Source organism: Meriones unguiculatus, chromosome 3 (assembly GCF_030254825.1).
Source record: "Meriones unguiculatus strain TT.TT164.6M chromosome 3, Bangor_MerUng_6.1, whole genome shotgun sequence".
NCBI lineage: Eukaryota > Metazoa > Chordata > Mammalia > Rodentia > Muridae > Meriones > Meriones unguiculatus.
In genome coordinates, this window is record NC_083351.1 from 163,186,452 (window position 1) to 163,208,195 (window position 21,744).

The following is a 21,744-nucleotide window of genomic DNA, read 5'->3' on the forward strand; positions in this document are numbered from 1 at the left end:
CATCCTTCCAGAGTTTGTGCTCCTATTTATACCACCATGTGGCCCCCAAGACATCAAAACAACAAACTTGACTCAAGTCCCACAGCTTTTGTTTAGACAGGTCAGCAAAGGCAAGAGGAAAATGCCACATCTGAGTTTTCTTCTCAGATCCTGTCCAGTAAAGTGACATAGAGAGAGGATGGCTGAAAATATAAGTGATCCAGTCACAACTCTGGGGCAAGCGTGTTCCACAGCAGCCCTTAAGGAACTCATGAGGTAGGCAGATGGTATGTGATAGACAAACTTGAGTGCTAGGGACCAGTGAGAAGCACAGATATTTGTCTAAAGACAAAACATTAAGTTATGTAAACTGTTCTTCTCAGGCATTTAAATACCCAGGTCTCCATTTCTTTGTGTCAAGGAAAGTATGTCACTCCTAAAAAAGGATTTGGTGACATTAAATTTGGGTACAATGTTTTGATGCATGATGCATCATGGGCAAGGTAAGATACCTTGATGCTTTTAGTGATAGACCAGGTTATATGTAAAGAAAATTGAAACCCACACAGTCTATTATTTCTATGCATACACATACTTCTCTTCCACCTGCTTTGGGGCATAAAAGATACTTGGAGTCATAACTTTGGTTTTAAAATAATCAAACTACAGCATCGGGGGTCTTGATTATCACAAAGACTTTTTGTGGAGAAAATTATAGTTGCAAATCTATAAAACATCTAAATGCCCACCAGATAGTGTTCATTTGTTTTTTCCTGCCTAAATGGTTCCTTAAAGAATGGGCTGTTGAATTTCACATTTGAAAGAACTGAGGCTCAGGTTCATGAAGTAACTCATCCAAGTGACAGAGAGCTGACTGTAAATAAGATGCAAGCTAGCAGCGTGGCTTAATCACTGATGCTCTTAACCAGGGCACCATCCACTCAGTCATAGGTCAGAACTCTTATCTCTGTCAAAGAAATGGAAAGCAGATGTAGCCATGCGTTTATCTTAGCGATAACTGAAAAATGTTTTGTTTTTTTCCACCTTGAACTACTATGAGCCTCTTTCTATATGGTCTCCACGCAGGACAGCTGAGAACTGTTCTCTGTGTGAATGCCTGTGTTAGATTAGCACATTCGATACTTAGTGTCTGTAGAATTGGCTTCTTTAAGCTTACTGTGAAATGACTGGAAAATACTAATGTTTCAAAGCAACAGTTTTAATACAATGTTAGTAGTGCTGTCTGGAGCAAAGTTTTGCTTACTTAAGACTTATCAGGAAGGAGCTAAGTTATGAGGTAATTCCTAGGTAAAGTCCCTGATAAGATTACAGAGATGTGTAGCATTATTGTTCTGGGAATCTAGGGATCTCAAGTTCATTTTCATGAATTATGTTTTCTTTGCATCACAGACATTAGTATAATGGGTTGTTAAAAGTTCGCTTTCAGCTCTGGCTGAAATATTTCAAAGCATCTGGGACCAAAGAGAAATGCTTTAGTTACTAATGTCTGTGTACACTGAATGGCTTTTCTATTTATTTGGTTGTGAGTGGTTTCAATAGTCCCTTTGACTTCAACATTTCTTTAGCACATAATATTCTCTGGCTTATCACATTTTTATCACACTTCTATTGATTTTTTTCCTACATAGCTGAAATTTTAAAGGCTTCTTCATAGGAAAAATGCAAAACGTGTCTAGAAGACTATTTTTCTGCTGCTGTCTGCAAAGTTTTTGAATGAAACAAATGCATGAGCAATATATGCTGCTGATAGTGTGAAGGCTCCGTCAGCCTCACAGGAATAATGCTAGCTGACCACTTGGTTTGACCGTGGTTTGGAAAAGGCAGATAGATAGAAAGAGCAAAAAAACCAAAAATCTCCAATGACTGGAGGACATTTATAACTTGATAGAATAAACTCAATATAAAGGTTTTTTGTCTTGAGACTTTTCAACCCTTCTTGTTTACCCAGCAATGAGACCAGGCAGTCCTGATTCCATAGTAGCCAGACACCAGAGGACGGCTGTGGTTCAGCCCTATAGTGACATCGTCTTTGGGAGGATTATATGGACTCTGGCTCAGTGTCCCCTGGGAGATACCGTGTGTTGTGTCATTTACATTGTAATACCAGCGTTCTGCTGACCAGTTATGGACGGAGAAACTGGAAATCAGAGGTCACCTGAGTCCCCTTGGGAATAAGGTGACAGGGGGACATCAAACCTGAATCTGCCTGCTTTGCACTCCAAACTGCCATCTGCACTCCACGGTGTCCTCTTTACACCACGAAAGGTTATTCACGCACTGTAGGCTTCTGCTCCTCCTCGCTTTCCTGACTCCAATGGGAAATCCTCTTCAACCCTCAGCTAATCACGGTCCAAAGATGCTGGGCATCTCAGCTACTCTGAGATTTCGCATGAAAGAAAAAAAGGGAGACTCTCTTTTCTTCACTATGATCATCAGCCTTACTGTCCTTCTCTTACATAGTTCTTTGGGACAGGCTTCGGCAAAATCAATCTCCCACGGCTACTTACCAACTTTAAAACTGTGGTTTATTTTGAGGTAGAAACAAGAGACCCTCTCCAGTATCTTCAGTGAAAGGTTATTGTTTCACTTGTTTGGAGGAAAAAAAAAATGCATTCCCAGAAGCACCAGGGAAAGTAGCAAGAAAATCAAGGTCAGACCATGCCTCCTCTTTCACGCTTTTTATTGCTATGTGTTCCCAATACAACAAACAGTATCAGTAGTGTACACCTTGATAAAAAGGAACTTCCAGCTTAGTAGAAAAGAAAGCGCATAGGTAGAAAGTGGAAGGATATGTACATCTTGTGGGGGTGTACGTGTGTGACCATCCTCAGGCTCCTCTGGACTAGATGTGTGTGCACCCGAGTAAACTAGAGAGAGTTTCGTCCTGGTGAAGTTTTCAAGAGAAAGAAAGAGAAAGAGAGAAGGAAAGAGAGAGAGAGAGAGAGAGAGAGAGAGAGAGAGATCCTTTAAGGCTCAGGGATTGTTAACTATCAGGAAGTCACCTAACTCGACATTTAAAATTCTTGCATGAAGTAGCAGCAATTGTTTCGAGGTATTGAGTCATAGCTTAGGCTGTTGATTTATGACGGTTGCAATGCAAAAGGCCTTCTCAGTCTGTGCTTTGAGAGGATTACACATCTCTACTCTAATCTGCGGAATGGATTTCTAGACATGTTTAGAAAATGATTTCAAAAGCAAGCTAACAATGATCTTTGTCTTTAAGTGCAATTCAGGGAGTACTCATTATATACTTAAAATATGTTTTGTTTGAGACAGGGTATTGCTACATAGACCTGGATGGCTGCACACTCACAGTAATCTTCCTGCCTTGGATTCTGAATGCTGGGATGACAGGTGTGTACCACCTCATCCAGCTTTAGAAATATTTCTAACTCACTATTTCATTCAATAGGTAGCTGAATTTCCTCACTATTTTATGTATCCTTGAAGGGGAACAAGTCATCAACTCTGTCTCAAATACTTAAAAAGATGTAGATATTTAACACAAGCTTTGCCTATAATCCCAGCTTCTTGGGAGGCTGTGGCAGGTGGATCCACAAGTTCAAGGCCTGCCCCGACAGCTTAGAGAGACCCTGTACTGGAAACACAAAAGGAGCTGGGAATACAGCTCGGTGAAGGAGGGCTTGCTTAGCATGGGAGAGGCCCTGGATTCAACCAAGTGCTGCCAATGGTGTCTTTTAAATTAAGAATCTGTCCAGTTTTAGTTCTTTGAGTCGGCTGTGTGCTTGTGCTCACTTTAAATTGTGTTCTTTCTGTACAGAACATGGCACACACTAATCGTGTCTCTCTAGTTTACTAAAATGTCATTGATATTAGTGTAAATATTAAAGACATAAAAAGACTATCGAGAAAAAAAATCAACTCTTAAAATAAATATCTTCAGATCTTTATCCTATATACAAGTACTGTACATCCGCTCCCTGGGAGAGAGCGCTTCTGGCCTTAGCGTGAGCATGTTTGTCCCTGGCAGAGCTGCCAGCATGGCACTGCAGTCAGGTGCACTGCGGCTGTGAACAATTAGATAGGAACCATGCAGAAAATAAATATCTCAACCACGACAGAGACGCTTCCTTGAACCTGCTTGCAAAGCACGAACGGACCCAAGTGTCAGCTCTCGCCTGATGACACTTTTCTCAGCTATGGGCAAGCGCACACAGCACACCCGTGAGTGTCACAGTACATTGAGCACAACTGTTAGCACAAGGACAGGCCATCGTGGAGACAATGTGCATCTTCATGACGCCCTCTGACAGGATGATGGCAAGGAGGCTGGGATTTGCCGTGTCCAAGTTTATCCGCTGCACCCAGTGTGCACAAATACATGAAGACACCAGTCCTGTTCCTTCTGTTGTTAGAATAGAAGGCAGGTCACCTGTGTACCTGCAGTGCCAACAGATAAACCAATGGCAAACCTTCTTTAGGATGTCAGTAGCTGCAATCCCAACTTCCTCAGAACATTCTGCTTTGAAATCAACTCATGGAATGTCACATAAGGCAATACTCAATGACAGGCACCCTAGAACATCCAGAAATGTAAGATAGTAAACAATCATCTGAGACATCTTTTAAAATAATACTGATTTCTGCAATGTACAGTATTTACACAACAGTTGCAAATTTGCTCATACAGTATTTCTAATATAGATAAATAGGAATACAAGTCTAAGAATTATTTTCCAAAATTTCTTGAAGCGTAAACCACTGGCATTTGTTTCGGTAATTTCAACTGTAACTTTTTAAAAACAAACAAACAAACAAACAAATCAGCTGATATGCACAAAATTGGCTCCAGTCTCTTTTCTTCTTTAGAGAGCACCTAACACATTGAACCACTTTGCATTGCTTTTCTGTTTTTGAGAGGGGTGTTCCAGGCTGGCCCAGAACCAGCAGCTATCCTCTTGCCTTAGTTTCCCAAATGCTGGGACTCTAGGCAGGGGCCACTGCAGCTGGGCTCTTTCCTTCGGAAAACAGTCTTTGGCGCTTTCTTCCAATGGATTCGGTCAAACAAGTCAACACAGAACAGGAGGAGGATGGAAGCAACTGAAAAGTGAACCGGCACTTCCTGTCCTTCCATTTACAGAGCACGTGAGTAAACCTTGTGTGGAGAGTACTGCTTTTTTAACAAGCTGTATGCACCATGCAGGGAGGGAGGCTGTCCGGGTTTCCCTTTCATTTCTAGCTCCATTGGTCCGCTTTCTCATCTCTCTGAGGCGGTTGACCTGATAGGATGTCTCCTGCTAATACTCTTTCCATCTTTCTTTGGGGTTCTTGTCTGGGGAGAAGCACCTATTGAATCGCTGAGAGCAGGGGCGGGGACAGCAGCCACAGGTGAGGCAGAATGGAGGTGATCAGTCTTTAGGGCTGAGGAGGGTGGTATTGGTCCCGGCGTTTTTCTCCCAGACTGTTGAGCTTTCTTCTGGTAGAAGTTAGCACTAGGTCTGCTGCTGGCTTGGAAAGCAGCATATGCGTTTGCATTTGCTGTGGAAGAGATGTTACGCGAGGATTTCTTCTCAGCACGGGTCCCTGAGTAGTAAGGGAGAAAGGGCGTAGGCATCACTAGCGACCTAGGGAGGTCACTAGGGCCAAAGATAGCATCAGTATGGATTTCAGCAGCTTCTTGAAGGTATGGTGGTGGCAGGGTGCCACTGCGTTTGCTACATGACTCACAACATAACTTGTTATACCCTGGGATGGAGCAGTATCGTGCCAGCACCTCCATTTGACAGAATATGGACTTGTCGCCCAAACATGGCTCATCTGCAAAAACATAAGCGGAAAAGAACAGACATGCATAAACACAAAAGCATCAAAGAAACGGAAATTATTGGCAGCTTCAAAAATATATCATGATATCGGAAATCAATACACGAGCCCTTGACTTAAAAATATAAACACTAGGATGGATACACTGCAATACATAGGATTTGTTTGGATCTTTAATTTTTTTTTAAGGCAGGACCTCTCTGTGTTGCCCAGGCTAGCCTCTGCAGGGCTAAGGTTATCAGCATGTTCTACCACACCTGCTGGACAAAGCAGCTCCGTGTCTACAAAGCACTTGGCACACTCATCATTTTACTGTCGTCAGCAGAAGGTGTCAGATGACTGAGGGGAATTTTGTCTTTGAGAGAAAACTGAGATATGTATCTGATTGTAGAAGGGGAAAGGGGAGTTCGTTCTCAAGATAAAGGGGAACATCATTTTTAGTTGTGTAATACTGAAGGGTGCCTTTCTAGTAAGTTGCCTCTACAGTAGTTTTAAATTCACAATTAAAATGAATATTAAACACCCCTACTAAAACTAACTTTTAAGAGTTTTTTTTGAAACTAAATCTTTAAAAAGTTTAAAGGAAACAATGATCACTTTGAGTAAAATAGAATTTTCTGCCTTGAAAGCAAGTTTTGTGTCTATTACTGGACATTCTTAGGCTCTTATCTGAAAGCAAAACTTTCCTATAAGAGATGTCAACTTTGTTCAAAGTAAGACACATGTTTCGCATTTAATATTTTGGAACTGACAGCACTTTATATTTCTATGTAAGAACCAGGATATTTGTAGAGACAAATGGCTCCTGTACCAATTTAAAAAGCAAAGCATTATGGTGCTATGGGTCATCATCAACACGTTCTACTCTGTGTATTATGTAAGAACATACTTCAAGGTAACAGATCTGTCCAAGAACACCAAAGAAACTGAGACAGTCCCTTTCGACAGGTCTTTTTAAGCAGGTCAGTTGTTATGTCCACAGCAGGCTAAGTTTTCCTTGTCTCCCTTGTCATTCCATGTCTATATCCCAAGTTGTAGAAGGAATCACACTGCCGTGACATTGACAGGCCTACTGTGCTACGTAGAGTTTGAATACTTTCTATTCAAACCTACTCAGGTCAGAAACTGAGTAGGGCTCTTAGTGACTGAGGATTTGTGGGATTTTTAACCTTGAAATGCCACTTCTTCACTTGCGAATTGTATTTCCTATCTACCTAAAAATAGACAAACTCCTCTGACAATGTGACCAAGGCTGTAGACTCCTCTTCTCCATTATGTCAATCCCATTAGCCAGCTACTGACAGGGACGGGGCTCAGACACATTCTCAGTGCATCTGAGAAGGCCTCAGATGAAACTCTTGTCTAAATGGGAGCGCTTTGCCATGGCAGAGGCTAACTGACAGCCCACATCTCATTAGGGCCAGAGTATGCTTCTATAAGGCATAGCTTAGAAGGCCTTAAAGGCAAATGAGTATTGTAACAAAACATAATCATAAAAATCAATCACTAAATTAAAGGAACTTTTCAGCCTTCTCACATCACCCCCAGGTCATCAGACCTATGAGAAGGGAGCCTGCTATCAGGCCTCAAAATGTCCTCGGATGGGAAAAAACAGTAGTTTGAGACTAAGGATTCCCCTATCTGTTCGACTGAAGTAGCAGAGAAACTTGTGACTTCAGAACTCTCAACGTTGGCTTTAGACCTAGGACTCAGACCAGTAAAGCTCCTGAAAGGAACGTGGGCACACTAACACACTTATGCTGTCTCCTCGGCACAAGCACTACCCCCAAAACCAAGCAAGTAAGTCTCTGCTGACAGGTAGCAAAACACACACATTCCCGGCAGTAAAAGCAATACACTTTACTGGGAAAGCATGCGGCCCCAACAGCAGTAACAATATATGGGCAAATTATTACAGAAACAGTTAGTTTTAAAGCTTCGAAATGGGAATGGTTTGCTTTTTCACCCCCCTTTGAGTTTCTATACTGAAAACACTTTCCAAAGGAAACGGCTAAATGAATAAGTCCTATGTCTCCCCCTCATGGCCAGGTTGGTTCTTGCCATTGCTTTTTCTTTTTCTCTTCCTTTCCTTTCTTTAATTTAAAAGGTTGGTTTTATTTTAAAATTACTATAATTCATATGTAAGAAAAATAATGTAATCTTATTAATAGTTATTGAAACTATTTGAAAATATTTAACAGTTATTTGTGAAAAATATTCTCCAGCAAATTAAGGAATACAAGTGACCCAATGTAGTAATTAATATCCATTAAAAAACTATGGCAAATATGGCAAATAAAAACTAATGGTGAAACTTTTAGAAACATTTCATTTTTATTTTTTTTCATTTTATTCTCTTTCCCTTTTTAGTTTTTATTATTTGAAACAATTTTAAAATTTGCATATATTTTGATCATGATCTTCCCTTCTCCCAAGTTCTTCCAGATTTTCATCCCTCCCTACCCGCCCAACTTTAAGCTCTTGCTCGAAAAAAAAGCAAAACTCAATACAACAAAGCTCCCAAAACCGAGAAATAAAGTAACTCCCCTCAAAACAAACAAACAACCAAACCAAACCAAACCAAAACAACAACAAAACTACAAAACCTAAAAACCCACCAAGTGTAAACAAATAAAAGCACACACACACAAAACAAACAAACAAACAAATAACTGTGGAGTCCATTGTATTTTGGTCAACTGCTCCTGAGCGTGAGGCCGCTCCTGGAGTGGTTGATTGATTTTCTCTCTTTCAGCAGGTATAAGTGACAATTCAATTGTTAACCTTTACCCTAGTGGCTAGGTTTTCATTCATTCACTCACTCTTTCATTTTTTTTACATAAAGTATAATAAGAGAAAACAAAAACTGTCACAGCAAAGCTGGATGCTAGGCAGGTGTCCCCCTTCCTCCCTCACCACTGCATGTGTGTCCCTCCCAGAGCTGGTCTGAAAACTGAAGAAGTTACCAATTTTCTTTACAAGAAAAAAGAAGATTATCAGATTTTAATGTTACTTATGGGTTTGGATGCAGAGAAAATATCTTTTCAGTCTTGTGTTTCACCAGCATGTATGCTCATGGGGGTAAGAAGAAAGAGAAGATATATATAGAGATAGAAGAGACGTTAGGTGTTTTTCTTAATTGCTATCTGCCTTATTTTCTGGAACCGGGTCTCTGCCTCCCCAGCTGTGATTACAGGTGTGTGCTGCCATTCAGGAGTGCCAAAAGCCTGAACTTAGTCATCACTCTCCTACAGTGAGGCCCTTACCCACCAACCAACCCCCTCCACGTTCATATTTTAAATATAATGTATTCTACTTCCAAAATACAGCTATTTGGTCACTCAGGCACCTGCTTCATTTTAGCATATGTGCACAGTGTCTATTTTGAAGTCACACTATATAAAAGGTGTCTAGTTTGGAATCACCCTTTCTATGCACAGGCAGTTATTAGAAAGGACTGTAAGGTCGAATCACATTTAATTTTTATATGTCTAAATAATTTTAGTTTAAGATCTCAAAGCCTGCTGTAATAATTCTAACTGTAGTCCCCATCAGCATAAAGGTAAAGAAAAAAGTAGCCCTCAACAGAAACTCACATTGAAAGAAGCTAAATATGTCTGGCACAGCCCCGCCCAACATCACCAATGTACCGTGATGCCGGTGCTGTTTCAAACAGCATTCCCAGACTGTTATCTCCAAAGGTGTTTTCATTACTACTCCTCAGAGCAAACGCATACACCAGACCTCACGCTGAAGGGAAATTCTGCTTTCTGAGGTTCAGCAGCATCACAATGCGAAGACCGGTTAGTGATGCACTTACCGTTACAGGGAGGCAGCTGGCAGACCCTGACAGACTCCGGCTTTTCACCATCACAGTGGTCCCCAGTCCTGCAGAGAACCTGTCTCACCTCTGTCCCTTCACCGCAGGTCACTGAACACTACAGAGACAAAGGCTGCAGTTACAGATGTTGATTCTGCGGAGACCAGGCACAGGTGTGCTCACAGGATCTCCACTCCCATCACACACACACACACACACACACACACACACACACACACACGCACGCACACGCACACACAACTCTGGAGTTCTCTCTCTGTGGAGGAGGTGCTGCAGAAAGGTTCTGAGGCTAAATAACCCTGGGTTCATACATTGGCTCTTTTGCTGGGTCCCGGCATGCATTCCCCAACTCCTTTATTTTTCTTACAGAGAGCAAAATTTACTGACAAGTACTTCCAAGCTAAGCTGAGAAACTTCCGTACTGCTGAGGTAGGCAGGGCCAGGTAAAAGCTTAGTTCCAGGTCTCTAAGGGGAATGGGTAGTAGGTCTCCATATCATGCCCTGTGGATGACTGGTCCTTGTCTGTTCCTCATTTATTGGGCATGGTTTCCACTTTCTCCTGTACCTGCCTTTTGATGCTCCATCTTCCTATAAGCCCTTTTATTTTGAGTCCTCAGAAATATCAAGAACAGGGCATAATATAGACAATAAAGCAAAACCAGCCAGTCACCAAACCCCATTTGACCCCATGTAACGGCTATGTGCTGGGCAAACAAGGCATACTGTCACTGGACTAAGACAAGAACAGACCAAGACAGTGACTGAGGAGTCACAGTTCTCAGTCCTGAGCAACTCTAGAGTTAACTGGACCTTTAGAGGCAGAAAAGGGCTTGCTAAGAGGGACCACGAGATAGTGGGGAGTTGAGACTACGGTGGTAAGCCTTGGGGAAAGATATTATTAAATCAGAGACAGGGAAGAAAGAACAAGTCACATGAAGGAGGAGGCTTGAAGAAGCATATTTTGAAACACAGAAAATGTACTTTACCAGCTAGAATGAGAATAGAATAAAAGGAGTGTGTGTGTGTGTGTGTGTGTGTGTGTGTGTGTGTGTGTGTGTCTGGGGAGGGTGGTTACTGATGTAGCAGGGCCTTGCACACTGTGAAGGATTACTCATATAAGAAGATGTCAGTTATGATCTCAGAAGAATCTGGGGCCTTTCAGATGTCTCCCGTGTCACAGAACACCTGATCATGGCTTGTCCCTACCACCCATATCCTCAACCCCAAATGCTGTTTTAAAGTCTAAACTTTCCCTAACCCCTTCACACACCACATTCTGACAAACACCTCACCTCATTCCAGGGCCCTGTCTTCCACTGGGCGGGGCAGGGCATTCTGTTGCAGGGCCTGCGGCTCTCAGGACGGTCCCCCATGCAGTACTTGCTGTGCACGGAGCGGTTGGTTCCGTCATGGAGTGGCTGGAGGCAGCGCACGGTGCGGAGCTGGTACCCAGAGCTGCCGCAGCTTTTGCTGCAGTGCTCCCATTCTTCTGCTGCCCAGCTGTGGGAGCAAGAGGAGGCAGTGAGGGAGAACGCAGGCATCCCCCTAGTGCAATGCCCAGGCACTCCCCATCTTCTGTACTTATGAGGGTGCAACTCTCCGACAAGGTGCCCAGTGCTTTGCTTTGGAAAAACAAAAGGACTCAGCTACTCATGAGATGTCGGGCTTGCTCGCTGTTTTAATATTCTAGATTTCACTATTATTAGACCTTAGTGGGCCTGAGAGAAAGGTCATGCGTGCAGGCCTCGAGAGAAGGTACCTCTTTGAATGTGCCTAATAAAACTGTTTCCTGGGTGTCATTTTCAAAACTATGTATCACGGAGCATTCCAAAATTCTAATGTCACTGGCAGAGCCTTAATGCTGAAAGCCAGCTGTGATTACAATTCTCCCATGAGACACATCTCTTTAATTAGAGTCACAATTGAGGCCTTCAAAGATGAGCACCGCTCCTATTCCCAACACTGTTTTAGAAAAATTCTAAACACCATATTTCATTTTGACAGGCTAGGTTAGTCTTACACTACAAATAGCAAAGAGTACTAAGGTATTGATAAGGTTATGTGTCAGGACTTCCTCGTTATAGAAGGGACAATAAACTGTATTGTATGCCTCAAATATATATATATACTGACCAACCAGACGGAAGAGGGAAAAGACTGAAAAAAATTCAAATAGATGGCATATCAATGGCATCTAAGAAAGTGGAACTCATTGGGTAGTGAGCAAGGTGGTTGTGGAGACGGAAGAAATCTGGAGATAACAAAGGGCTCAGCCGTCTTCAGAGAGGCTGGTTTGCTAACCTACCAGGAAGCATAGTTTGTATAGCTAATAGCAGTGTGGAATGCATTTCAACACTGGGAAGCCTTGAACAGATGCACACCACATAGAAAAGGCAAGGGCTTGAGTGAAAGTATATACTAGTTACCTTAATTTTAACACTATCAAAATAGACTCGTGCACCATAAACGTGGTTCCTTGAGAGGAAATGAAGCCTACAGGTACACACTACACTAGTAAAGATGATCATGCTGGCCCCTCTCATTACTGAGAAATTGCCTTCTGCTCACAACATCTAAGAACTTAGAAGGATGAGAAAAGTATGTCCTATAGAGCTGAGAATCAAAATGACCACTAATTTTCAACAGCAACTCTAGAGTCTAGCCAACAAAAGGACAAAGATTTTGAGATTCTTGGAGAAAACTTAGCACTATTTGCCTACGTGCATGTCTCTAAGAGCTCAAAGGTGAGAGCAGAAGCGAGACATTTCTCACAGCTGTACTTTGACCTCTTCACATGCTTTTCCTAAGTGTCTACATTTAAATCCTCTATATAAAATGTTTTCTTTGTTATACATTTGTTTCTGAGTTTCTGAGGAAAACAAGCACCTCTTGAAAGAGATGAATGAACTGAGTGATAAGACATAATTGATTGAGGACACCCAGAGAGCAAGGCTGAGGCAGAACTCTGCACCTAAGAGGACACCTGAGTGTTTACTACTTAGATGTGCTTGGTCTTCGAGACCAAGCGAGAAAGGAAGCTATGTTCTGCTCTTACAATATCACTCACATGTTGAGACGCATGTGACAGTCATCCCCAGATACCACTGTCAGTAAAATAAGTCCAGATTGTTAGAACCAAGAAAGAAAAAAGCGAAGTGGGCTCTATAGAGGGTGTCAGAGAATGCTACATCTTTGAAAGAAACTCAATATCTTAATATATAACCTGTAACTTGTCCCCCCAAAAAACCAATGGGCAGAAGGCAACCCTTGGATGAAAGCAAGTGCTAATCAAATATTAAAAGAAACAAAATAGCTGAAAATATATTTGCAATGTAGGAGTAGGGATGCAGGGAAAGGCAGGGACCACAGCTTTGTACACTGTTTCTGGTAAGTCTGACTACTTAAAGAGGTCAGTGTAAAAGCTTTGGACTAAACCTTTAAAGACATTCCCGCTCCCACCACCACAGCAGGGTTGCACAATTAAGTGCTTACAGCGGGTGTGTGCATTCCTGAATGTTGCACATGCGTCTGATGGGTTTCGGCTTTTTATTGACCTCACAGAAGCTGCGATGAACCATTTTATTGTCACTTTTCCTTCGGCATCCATATTTGGTATACTGGAAACCTGGAACAGAAAATCAGTTCTGTTTAGCCACTTACTAATGGCATGCTTTTGAGCATTCACACACGCATTCCTTTAATAAACATCTGCGTGCACACGGTGCCAGGTATTACGGTAGGTGTTTACAATTTAAAAGCGAGTGGAAACGAATTCAAAATTAAATTGGCTTCTTTTCTCAGAACTTGCATTTTGTGGCTACTAAAACTTCTTAAGCAGTGCCTGCGTACTTGTGAGTGAACAAGAGGGAATGTTCACACCATAGTGCGAGGGAAGGGTAGGAGATCATGTGGGGATCAAAGCTGAGTAGCATGGGCTGTTTTCAGAGCTCAGTGATGAACTTTTTGCAGAGGCCACTAGCTTCGCAGATGGGAAGGGACAGGGAAGTCTTACAGGCCAACGCCCCCTTAAGCAGAACAGTGTTGCTCAAACGGTTGCATAAAGCAGAGGACATGCCATCAGTGCCACACACAGGAAGGAACGGGAAACAGGTTAGGTGCTTCCGGTGGGGAAAGAACACGTCATGTGTGAAGAGGAAGGAGGTAAGAAAGCATGAGATCTACAGTCATGAGCCCCAGAGAAACATTTAGATCTGAAGGTCATTATTTTGATAACTGTAAAACAAACAAATCCACAGACAACAAAACCCTCTACAAATTGAATACTTTATAACCTGTATAAAAAAGTGGTAAGGAAGCCAGTATCTATATGAATTTAGATTCATCATCACATTTACTGTCCAAATCATAGTTTGTCATACATGCATTTTTCTCCAAATTGCAGACCTCTGGATCCTTCACTCCTCAACATTTCCCATTCCTCCAAGATAATTCTTACAGTATAATATGCAGACAATATTCAAAACCTGCCATGGCCTTTGTCAAGTTCCTTGCTGCAGCAAGGCTTTTCCAGTCAGGGACCCTGTACTTCACCTAATGTCCAAATCTCCTCAGCTTCCTCCAACAAGAACAATTTCCCAAACTCCATCACTAAGGCGCTCTTCTTGAAACATATATGCCAGTTGTTTTGCACAAAGCCATTGCAATATGCTTTGTTTAATGATCCCTAATGATGAGACTCAGCTTATTAACTCTCTGCAAGAACACTACTTGAATGGCTTTGTGTCTTCAGGGCCACATGTCAGATGACTGAAGGATTTTAATTAGATTTCACATATTAGAACAATATAATTCAACTCATTGGTTAACTTAAAAACATTATCATGTAAATAGAGAAGAAAATCAAAGTCAGTACAGGAGGAATAATCTTCTCTTCCAGAACAGTGGAGGAAGCCTGGGGAGGCAGGCACAGATGCCATGCATATTAAAATCTTGTCACTGATAACCTTGAGGATCATGGAGATGTCAAGCACACATAAAAGGGAGGCTCTGAATTAAATCCGTATCTGTGTTGCATCAATGAACGAAGCATCATTCTCAAAAGCCCTAAACATTTTATGTCCCTTCCCAGAAACACTGTAGAAATATAGTCTGGAATATTAATTAAAAATTGGTTTACCCAGAATTCCTTACTGTGAATATTTTTTCTGTTAATTACTCAGATTTTAATTATATGTGAAATCTGTATCTATTCTGCTTATTGGGCCTTAATACTACAGTATTTGTTGTGCAGAACTAGACAAATAAATGATGGGGGGAACTGATGAAAACAGGATCTATCTCATGGATCTGGTCTGGGAAAATGAGGGAAGAAATTCAGTACAGCAAGGCAGAATGTTACTCAGGTAACGTGGTGTGAATCCTATGTTTTTGGAAAAACCACTTAATGTCCCTGAGTTTCAATTTCATCATCAGTATAACAGAGCTAAAACTAGTACTGCCAACACAGAGCCACTGTCACTACCAGCACATGGATATCTGAAGCATTCAGCATGGCAGCTAGTGTCTAAGACACAGAATAATTACATATATGATTAGACATAACTATTCTTACTAGCACAAATAGCAAAGAGGGGATGTACATATAAAGAACAAGATGAAGAGAGGCAGCAACCAGAGTAAACGGGACTGTGGGAAGTTTTAGATTTGGGGAAAAGTGATTAAGGTGCTACTGTGTTGAACATGAGACATAAAAAACAAAAACACCAACAAAACCAAAAACAACCTGCAGGAAAAGAGCATGGGGATATTAGGGGTTGCCTAAAACCACTGGAAAACACAGATGTTTACATTATGGTTCACAGCGGTAACAAAATTACCGTAGCAATGAAGATCATTTTATGGTTGGGGGTCACCACAACACAAGGAACTGTATTAAAGGGTCGCACCATCAGGAAGGTTGAGAACCACTGTTTTAAGTGGAATCGCCTCCTTTGCAAAGTCTGACAACTAACAAGGATTTCGGATTTAGAGTTTGGTTGTTGTGGTATGTTTCCAACTGCAGCTCCAAATTACAGACAGTTCTTAGAATAAAAGGTTGGCTTTCTGTAAGACTTACATGTTGACATAAAACCTACTGGTTAGACGAAGGAAAAAAAAAAGACATGAAAGTAGAACGACTCAATGGAGCGAGGAAAATGAGCAGCAGGAGTGGGCGCGGGAAAGGCGAAGGTGAGAAGTGTGTGTGTGAGTACGATCAAGATACACTCTGTAAGTGCGTATGAGACGCCGTAACTAAACACATTATCGTGTCCACCAACACACAGCGACGGCTTACAAACGGCTGCGTCATTACCTCCACCGCAGGGTTCGGAGCACTGGGACCAGCTCTTTAACGCCCACTCGAAGGTATCCAGCTCCTCCTGGATGACATTGTTACTGTTGATGGTTGGCACCGAGTCTTCGTGGATGATGTACTTATACGTCAGGCTGGAGCGGGTGTCATTCTCCTGGGGTATGATCTAATAGATGTGCGAGAGACGTAACCAACATATCAACAACCGGGACTTCACTGCAAACGTGGGCATTTCAGGATATCGATTACTTCGGAAGCTGGAAGATGTTTAAGGTAGTGTTTGTTCCCGTCAACTCAAAGTGGTAGTGCACAATAATAAGGAAAAATGTGAACACATGAAACTTGGAATATAATGATATAAAAACATGCTGAAGAGTAAAGCTTCATGTTACCAAGGTAACTCATTTTCTGTGGTTACCTTAAATCATACCATCTCTTCAGCGTATTTTAAAGTTATTTATAATACATTGCTTTGTTATAGTGACCATGTTCCTCCCAGAAAAGGGGGGGGGGACCAAAACACATTCTGGGAAAAGATACAGAAAACAAAAAACAGCCATAACTCTGTAGAACAAGAGAAACGCCAAAGTAAGTTTTATTATTTTGGGATATTCTCTCAAAACAATGGCATCATGTCTATCTGTGTGAACATAAACAGCATTAATCAATACTGCTTATTTGCTCCTTTATGGAGACTTCTCACTTTCCTGAGAACTGTAGAGGCTTCTGTGCCCTTTAACTTTTAAATACTCCATTTATCACTACATATAATTTCCTTCTATTGATTGGTTAAGAAATACACCATTTTAGGTAGTGTGTCTTTTCCTGACTTAGGATTTTCTTGTTCTTGATCCACTGTGCATTCATTGTATGCTTGCTGGCCATCCCGTACCCTCCTTATACCCCAGTACATTTTTTCCCCCTTTTGGTCACTGAGTTTTAAAAGCTTGTGACTTCTGACTTGCTTGCATTGGCTCTGGTTTCTCTGCTCATTCTAGGAGAATTCTCTGCCAGGTACTATGGTTGCTTAAATAGCTTCCAGAGAAGCTCAAGTGGCCAGGGAAGAAGGCCGTCAGCTGCTACATGGGAAAGGTTGGCATGCTTTGCTGAGTCCTTTCAGCAGCCATAGGTGCTGGCCCAGAAAGTATGAGCAGACATCCTAGACAAGCCACAAGGTGACGATGGCCCTGCGGCCAACTACTTCCCGAGAGTTTCTGTGTCACAAGTGGTCAGGTAACCTACTTTCAGATATAGCATCCACAGACACTATGGAATATGCCTTTGTTTAGCTACTGTGTTTGAGGGACCCTGCCACACAGTAACAGAGAACCAATTTTGATATATATGTGCAAAAATTAACTTAATTTATATAAAATGATCACAAATAATTAATAAATCTAAATGAAATGTAAAACATTTAGAAAATAAGAGAAATGGTTTGATGTAACACCTAGTTTTAAGCCATTAAAAAACTTTTATGAGTGAAACTTTAGTGAAGCTAAGAGAAGGAAAATACAAGCTGGGTACTGGAAAATATTTCCAACCATGTATATTTGACAAGTCCTGTGAGATACAAAATGAACTCTTAAAATTCAAAATTAACAATGGACAGCAGATTTAAAAGGCCATCTCAAAAGACAAATATATACAAAGTCGAAGTGGAGAAATTTGATTTAATTTAGTATAAATTTAGAAATTTGAGTAGTATAACTTTTTAACAACGCATCCAACATATTTCAAACCAAGTATATGCTTTCTGGATTCTTCCCTGAGAGCAATGGAGTTCCCTCCCAACACAGAACTGTAACCTGCACAAAACCTTCTTGGTAGGGGCGGTGGATATCATAGCAGATGACAATCTTCCCCCAAAGAAAAGGACATGCCCTGTTCTTATGTCCTCACAGTATCCAGAATCCAGACCTTTGTCCAGAGGTCAAGCATGAGCCAAGCCTTGCAGTACTGCTACACTGCCCATGTCAAGATCAGAGCTTGGAACCCGCGGGGCCTGAAGAGGAGAAGGCTGCTTGGAAGGGTGTCCAAGGAGCTTTCAGGTCCTGACCAGAGGCCTGGCCTCTGCATGGTCAGTTAGAGATGCTGTGTGCTCTCAAGAAGCTATTGCTAGATGATAATAAAAAAGAGACCAGAGGACAGCCAGGGCTGAGAGTCAGGGGGACTTTTCCCAGCAGAGTGAAGAGGGCTCAGTTAACATTTGAAAGATTCAGTTAGGTCCCGAAGGCCATGCTGTAAGCATAAGGTAGAGTAAAAACAGACCAGTCCTAATGAAGAGGAGGCTTCAAAAGGTCAAAGACTTAACAACCTCTGGACCAGAGCCAAGTAACTGCTCATGCATGAGTATAAAGTATAAACTCAGAAGCAGGGAATGGTGGGTCATCAGGGAGAAAACAGAAGCTTCCATAGAAGCAGGAAGCTTGGAGACCTGGAATGTAAAGGGAAAGCTGAATATAAGGAATAAACATATCAAGATAAAAAGGATTACAAAGACTGGCGAGGATATAGAAAAAAGAGGAGCTTTGTACACTACTGGTCACCATGCAAAGTGAGACAGCCACTATGGAGGCATCTCAGAAAACACTGAGCTGCCTTATGGCCCAGCTTTACCACGCTTGTGAATGTACTGGAGGAATATAAACACACCACGGAGGTACTTGCATATCCATGCTCATTGCAGCATAATTCCCAATATGAAACCAACCTAGATGTCCATCAGCAGATAAAGAAACAGGGGTATATATGAAATTGGGGTTTTAACCAGCTATAAAGAATGAACTTACAGCATTTGCAGCAAAATGCATAGAAGTGGGGAGCACACTAAGTGAAATAAGCCAGGCTCAGAAGAACAAACATTGCATGCATGTGTTTCATTTCTTACACACAGAAAAATTATTGTGTGTACAAATGATATGAAAGTAGAGGGGAAATATGATGGGACAAAGGTGTCCAGAGGGAAGGGAGAACAAGACAGTGAACTTGGCAGGAAGGAAAACGAAGTAAAATATTGCATGTTTAGTCCCAGAGAGATGTGTATCTGTAATGTGAAAGCAGAAGGAAGACCAGAGTAAAAAGGGACCAGCTGCAGGAAGAAGCAGGGAAGAACAATGGGGGTAAATATGAGCAAAGTACAATGACATGTAAAATCATAATGAAATCAATTCTCACACTAGTGAAAAAAGAGTAGTGCATAATCCTTACAAAAAGCAGCTATAGAAAATTGGCATACCACATTCAGATTTCTTATAGAAAGGAGATTCTCACAATAAATAATGGAGTCTAGGAGACACAGATTCTGCCAACCAGGAAAACACACCTCCTGTTTATTAGCCCCTGAGTAGAATACTACTTCAGACGAGGCTGCTACCTGAAACCACCAAAGCTTTCTGACACTTGGGACAGCTTTCACACTTCTAATGGTTTTAATTGTGGCTCAAACAAAACCTTCAGAAGTTCTGGAAGGCAACAATCTCATTACCAGTTTCAAACTTTGTCCCTCACTTTGTTTCCATCTTATCTCTGTAACTACGAGTACATTATCAGGCCTCCCCATTCAAGTCAGTCTCACCCAGAGGCTGCCTGCTTCACACACTTTATGAAACAGCATGCCTGGTTGGCTAGGCCTGCACATGACCCATGGCTATAAGGAACCCTCCAAGGCTTTCCACCAGGGAAGACTCCTGGAAGAAGGGGGAGGCGGGGGCTGCTGAGTGGGACTCCTCAACAGACAGACCCTTTCTGAGGGCTGTGACCTCACTTACAAATACCCGCCAAACAAGCTCATGTGTTCTTCTGCTGCAGGTGGCCAGATGGTTCTCATGGATAATCCCTCAACTCTTAACCGATACTTCTCCAACAATTAACATAATTTGCACATAACATAAAGAGTTCTTTACAGTCTACCTCTTCAATGTTGCCAAAACACTGATAGTCGTCTAAATAACAGATTTTCATACCAGGGGCTTTTCTGATAAAATTCTGTTTTTTCTGCTATGTTTCTCAGACCATATCACCTGCATTTATTAAGAAAAAAGCTTCCAGTATAGAATTCTTGATGTGTTGTGTTCATTGTATATTATAAATAGCATGCTTATTCAGCAAGTAAGTGTGAAGACATCTCTAAATCCAAACTACAAGACTGATAATAACCTAAATCTACATTTCTTGCAGATAACCTTCAAGAAATGAGGGCAAAATACTTGCATTTTCAATTAATTGAAAAGGGGCTGAGAGAATTCATTGAGATTTCAATACTCATATCACAGAAACCGCCAAAGGAAGTTCTCCATATAGAAGGTAAATAATAGTGAATCAAAAGAGACATAAAAAAATGTTAAGTTTGCGATTAAATATAAAAACCTACTTTTGTTTCTGTTGCCTTTAACTTGTCATTCAAGTAAAACATCATACGTATTAAACTATAGGAAAATGTTGCACACAGAACAGGGAGACATTGATAAAATTACAAAGAAAGAAACAAGAAAATATCCAGTCATGTAGGTTAGCTAAGCATGTTTCCATTTAACTTAGATTATAAACGAGGCCAAGAACATAGCATGCTGCATTGCACATACCAGCACAATGACGGGATCACGTAGGGGCCCATCCGTGTGGAGGGTTTCAATGTCATCTTCAATGTTGTAGTCCCACTCCACACCAAGATCTATGAAGGTCCGTGACTTGGCTTCCTCCCCTTTGCCGTTTAGAATGTAGTGACCTGTGGCTTGGTTCTTGATAGCTAAATGAAGGAAAATGAGTGATGGGCACACTTTTATCCTATGGTGTTGTTGATGACTCACAGCAAATCTCCCCAATGTTATTAAGAACAATGACTCCTCTTCCTTATTAGTATCAAGCAGTGAAAATGAATGTTAGCTTTAATGGTTTCCCCGCTCCCCTCATTCATCACTGAATGATGATAAACCGTTGAGAAGCATTCCTACTGACTTAAATAGATAAAAAGAGTGAAAAATAATGTTTGCAAATATTCCCATTTGGAAACATTGTCAAAGATATTAGCACATTCTAACTCACTCATCCTGTACATTTCCTTGGAAGGTGGGACCACTTTGGATATAATAAACACTTTGTTAATATAAACTATCTCTTTAAAGATTGGTAAGATATTGATTGTCACCCTAAAGAGTTAAACTGATTTTCAGGCCAATAGTTTTTCTGATGATGACCACTCAGGATGTTTATCATTGATACAGTTCTTAATGCATTACCAATCTGCTGTTAGGATATAAAACTTTTCTAGTGGGAAAATAACATTAAAATTTCAGTTTGGAGGTCTCCATCAGTAAGTGAGAAAACATTTCATAATTCTAACATCATTAAAAAACATATTTAGCTAAAACCACTTATTTTATATTTATTTCTCTTAAGCATTTAAAACAATTATTCCAAGAATAATTTGAATCCTAGGATGAACAATAAGGATTTCAGAAACTAGCAAACGAACTATGAGCAAAGGCTTATAGGTTAGGCCATCTTGATGGTAAATATAACTTAAATAGCTCTCGAAGCACCAAAACAAAGACTTTTAGGACATGACAAGTGAATGAAAACAAATTTGCTCCAAAATTTCACAGAGCTGAGAGCTAATCCCTAACTTTAAGACACCTCAGTGTGTGCACAGGCAGGGTGCTCCTGCCCTAGCAGGACAGCCTTGCTTATACTTTTGAATATATTTCAAATACAAACTGCTCTAGTATTGGGCATTCTATACTATTCTCCTGTAAAAGAGAAAAAGAATCTTTTTTGCATTTGTCTGTGCCAATCAAAAACTGAAAGC

General features: G+C 41.2%; 1 protein-coding gene across 4 annotated transcripts in view; it reads right to left on the reverse strand.

The window, feature by feature from the left end:
- Positions 1–2,643: 2,643 nt before the first annotated feature.
- The window catches only part of Adamts3 (ADAM metallopeptidase with thrombospondin type 1 motif 3), a 217,431-nt gene continuing 198,330 nt past the window's right edge, over positions 2,644–21,744 (reverse strand). For all 4 annotated transcript variants that reach the window (XM_060381244.1, XM_060381246.1, XM_060381245.1 and 1 more), the window contains 6 exons: positions 20,522–20,685; positions 15,939–16,104; positions 13,118–13,250; positions 10,918–11,125; positions 9,605–9,722; positions 2,644–5,778 (listed from right to left, as the gene is read on the reverse strand). In XM_060381244.1, coding sequence (XP_060237227.1) covers positions 5,219–5,778; positions 9,605–9,722; positions 10,918–11,125; positions 13,118–13,250; positions 15,939–16,104; positions 20,522–20,685 — 1,349 coding nt within the window. In that variant the 3' untranslated portion in view covers positions 2,644–5,218. The remainder of the gene's footprint in view (positions 5,779–9,604; positions 9,723–10,917; positions 11,126–13,117; positions 13,251–15,938; positions 16,105–20,521; positions 20,686–21,744) is intronic.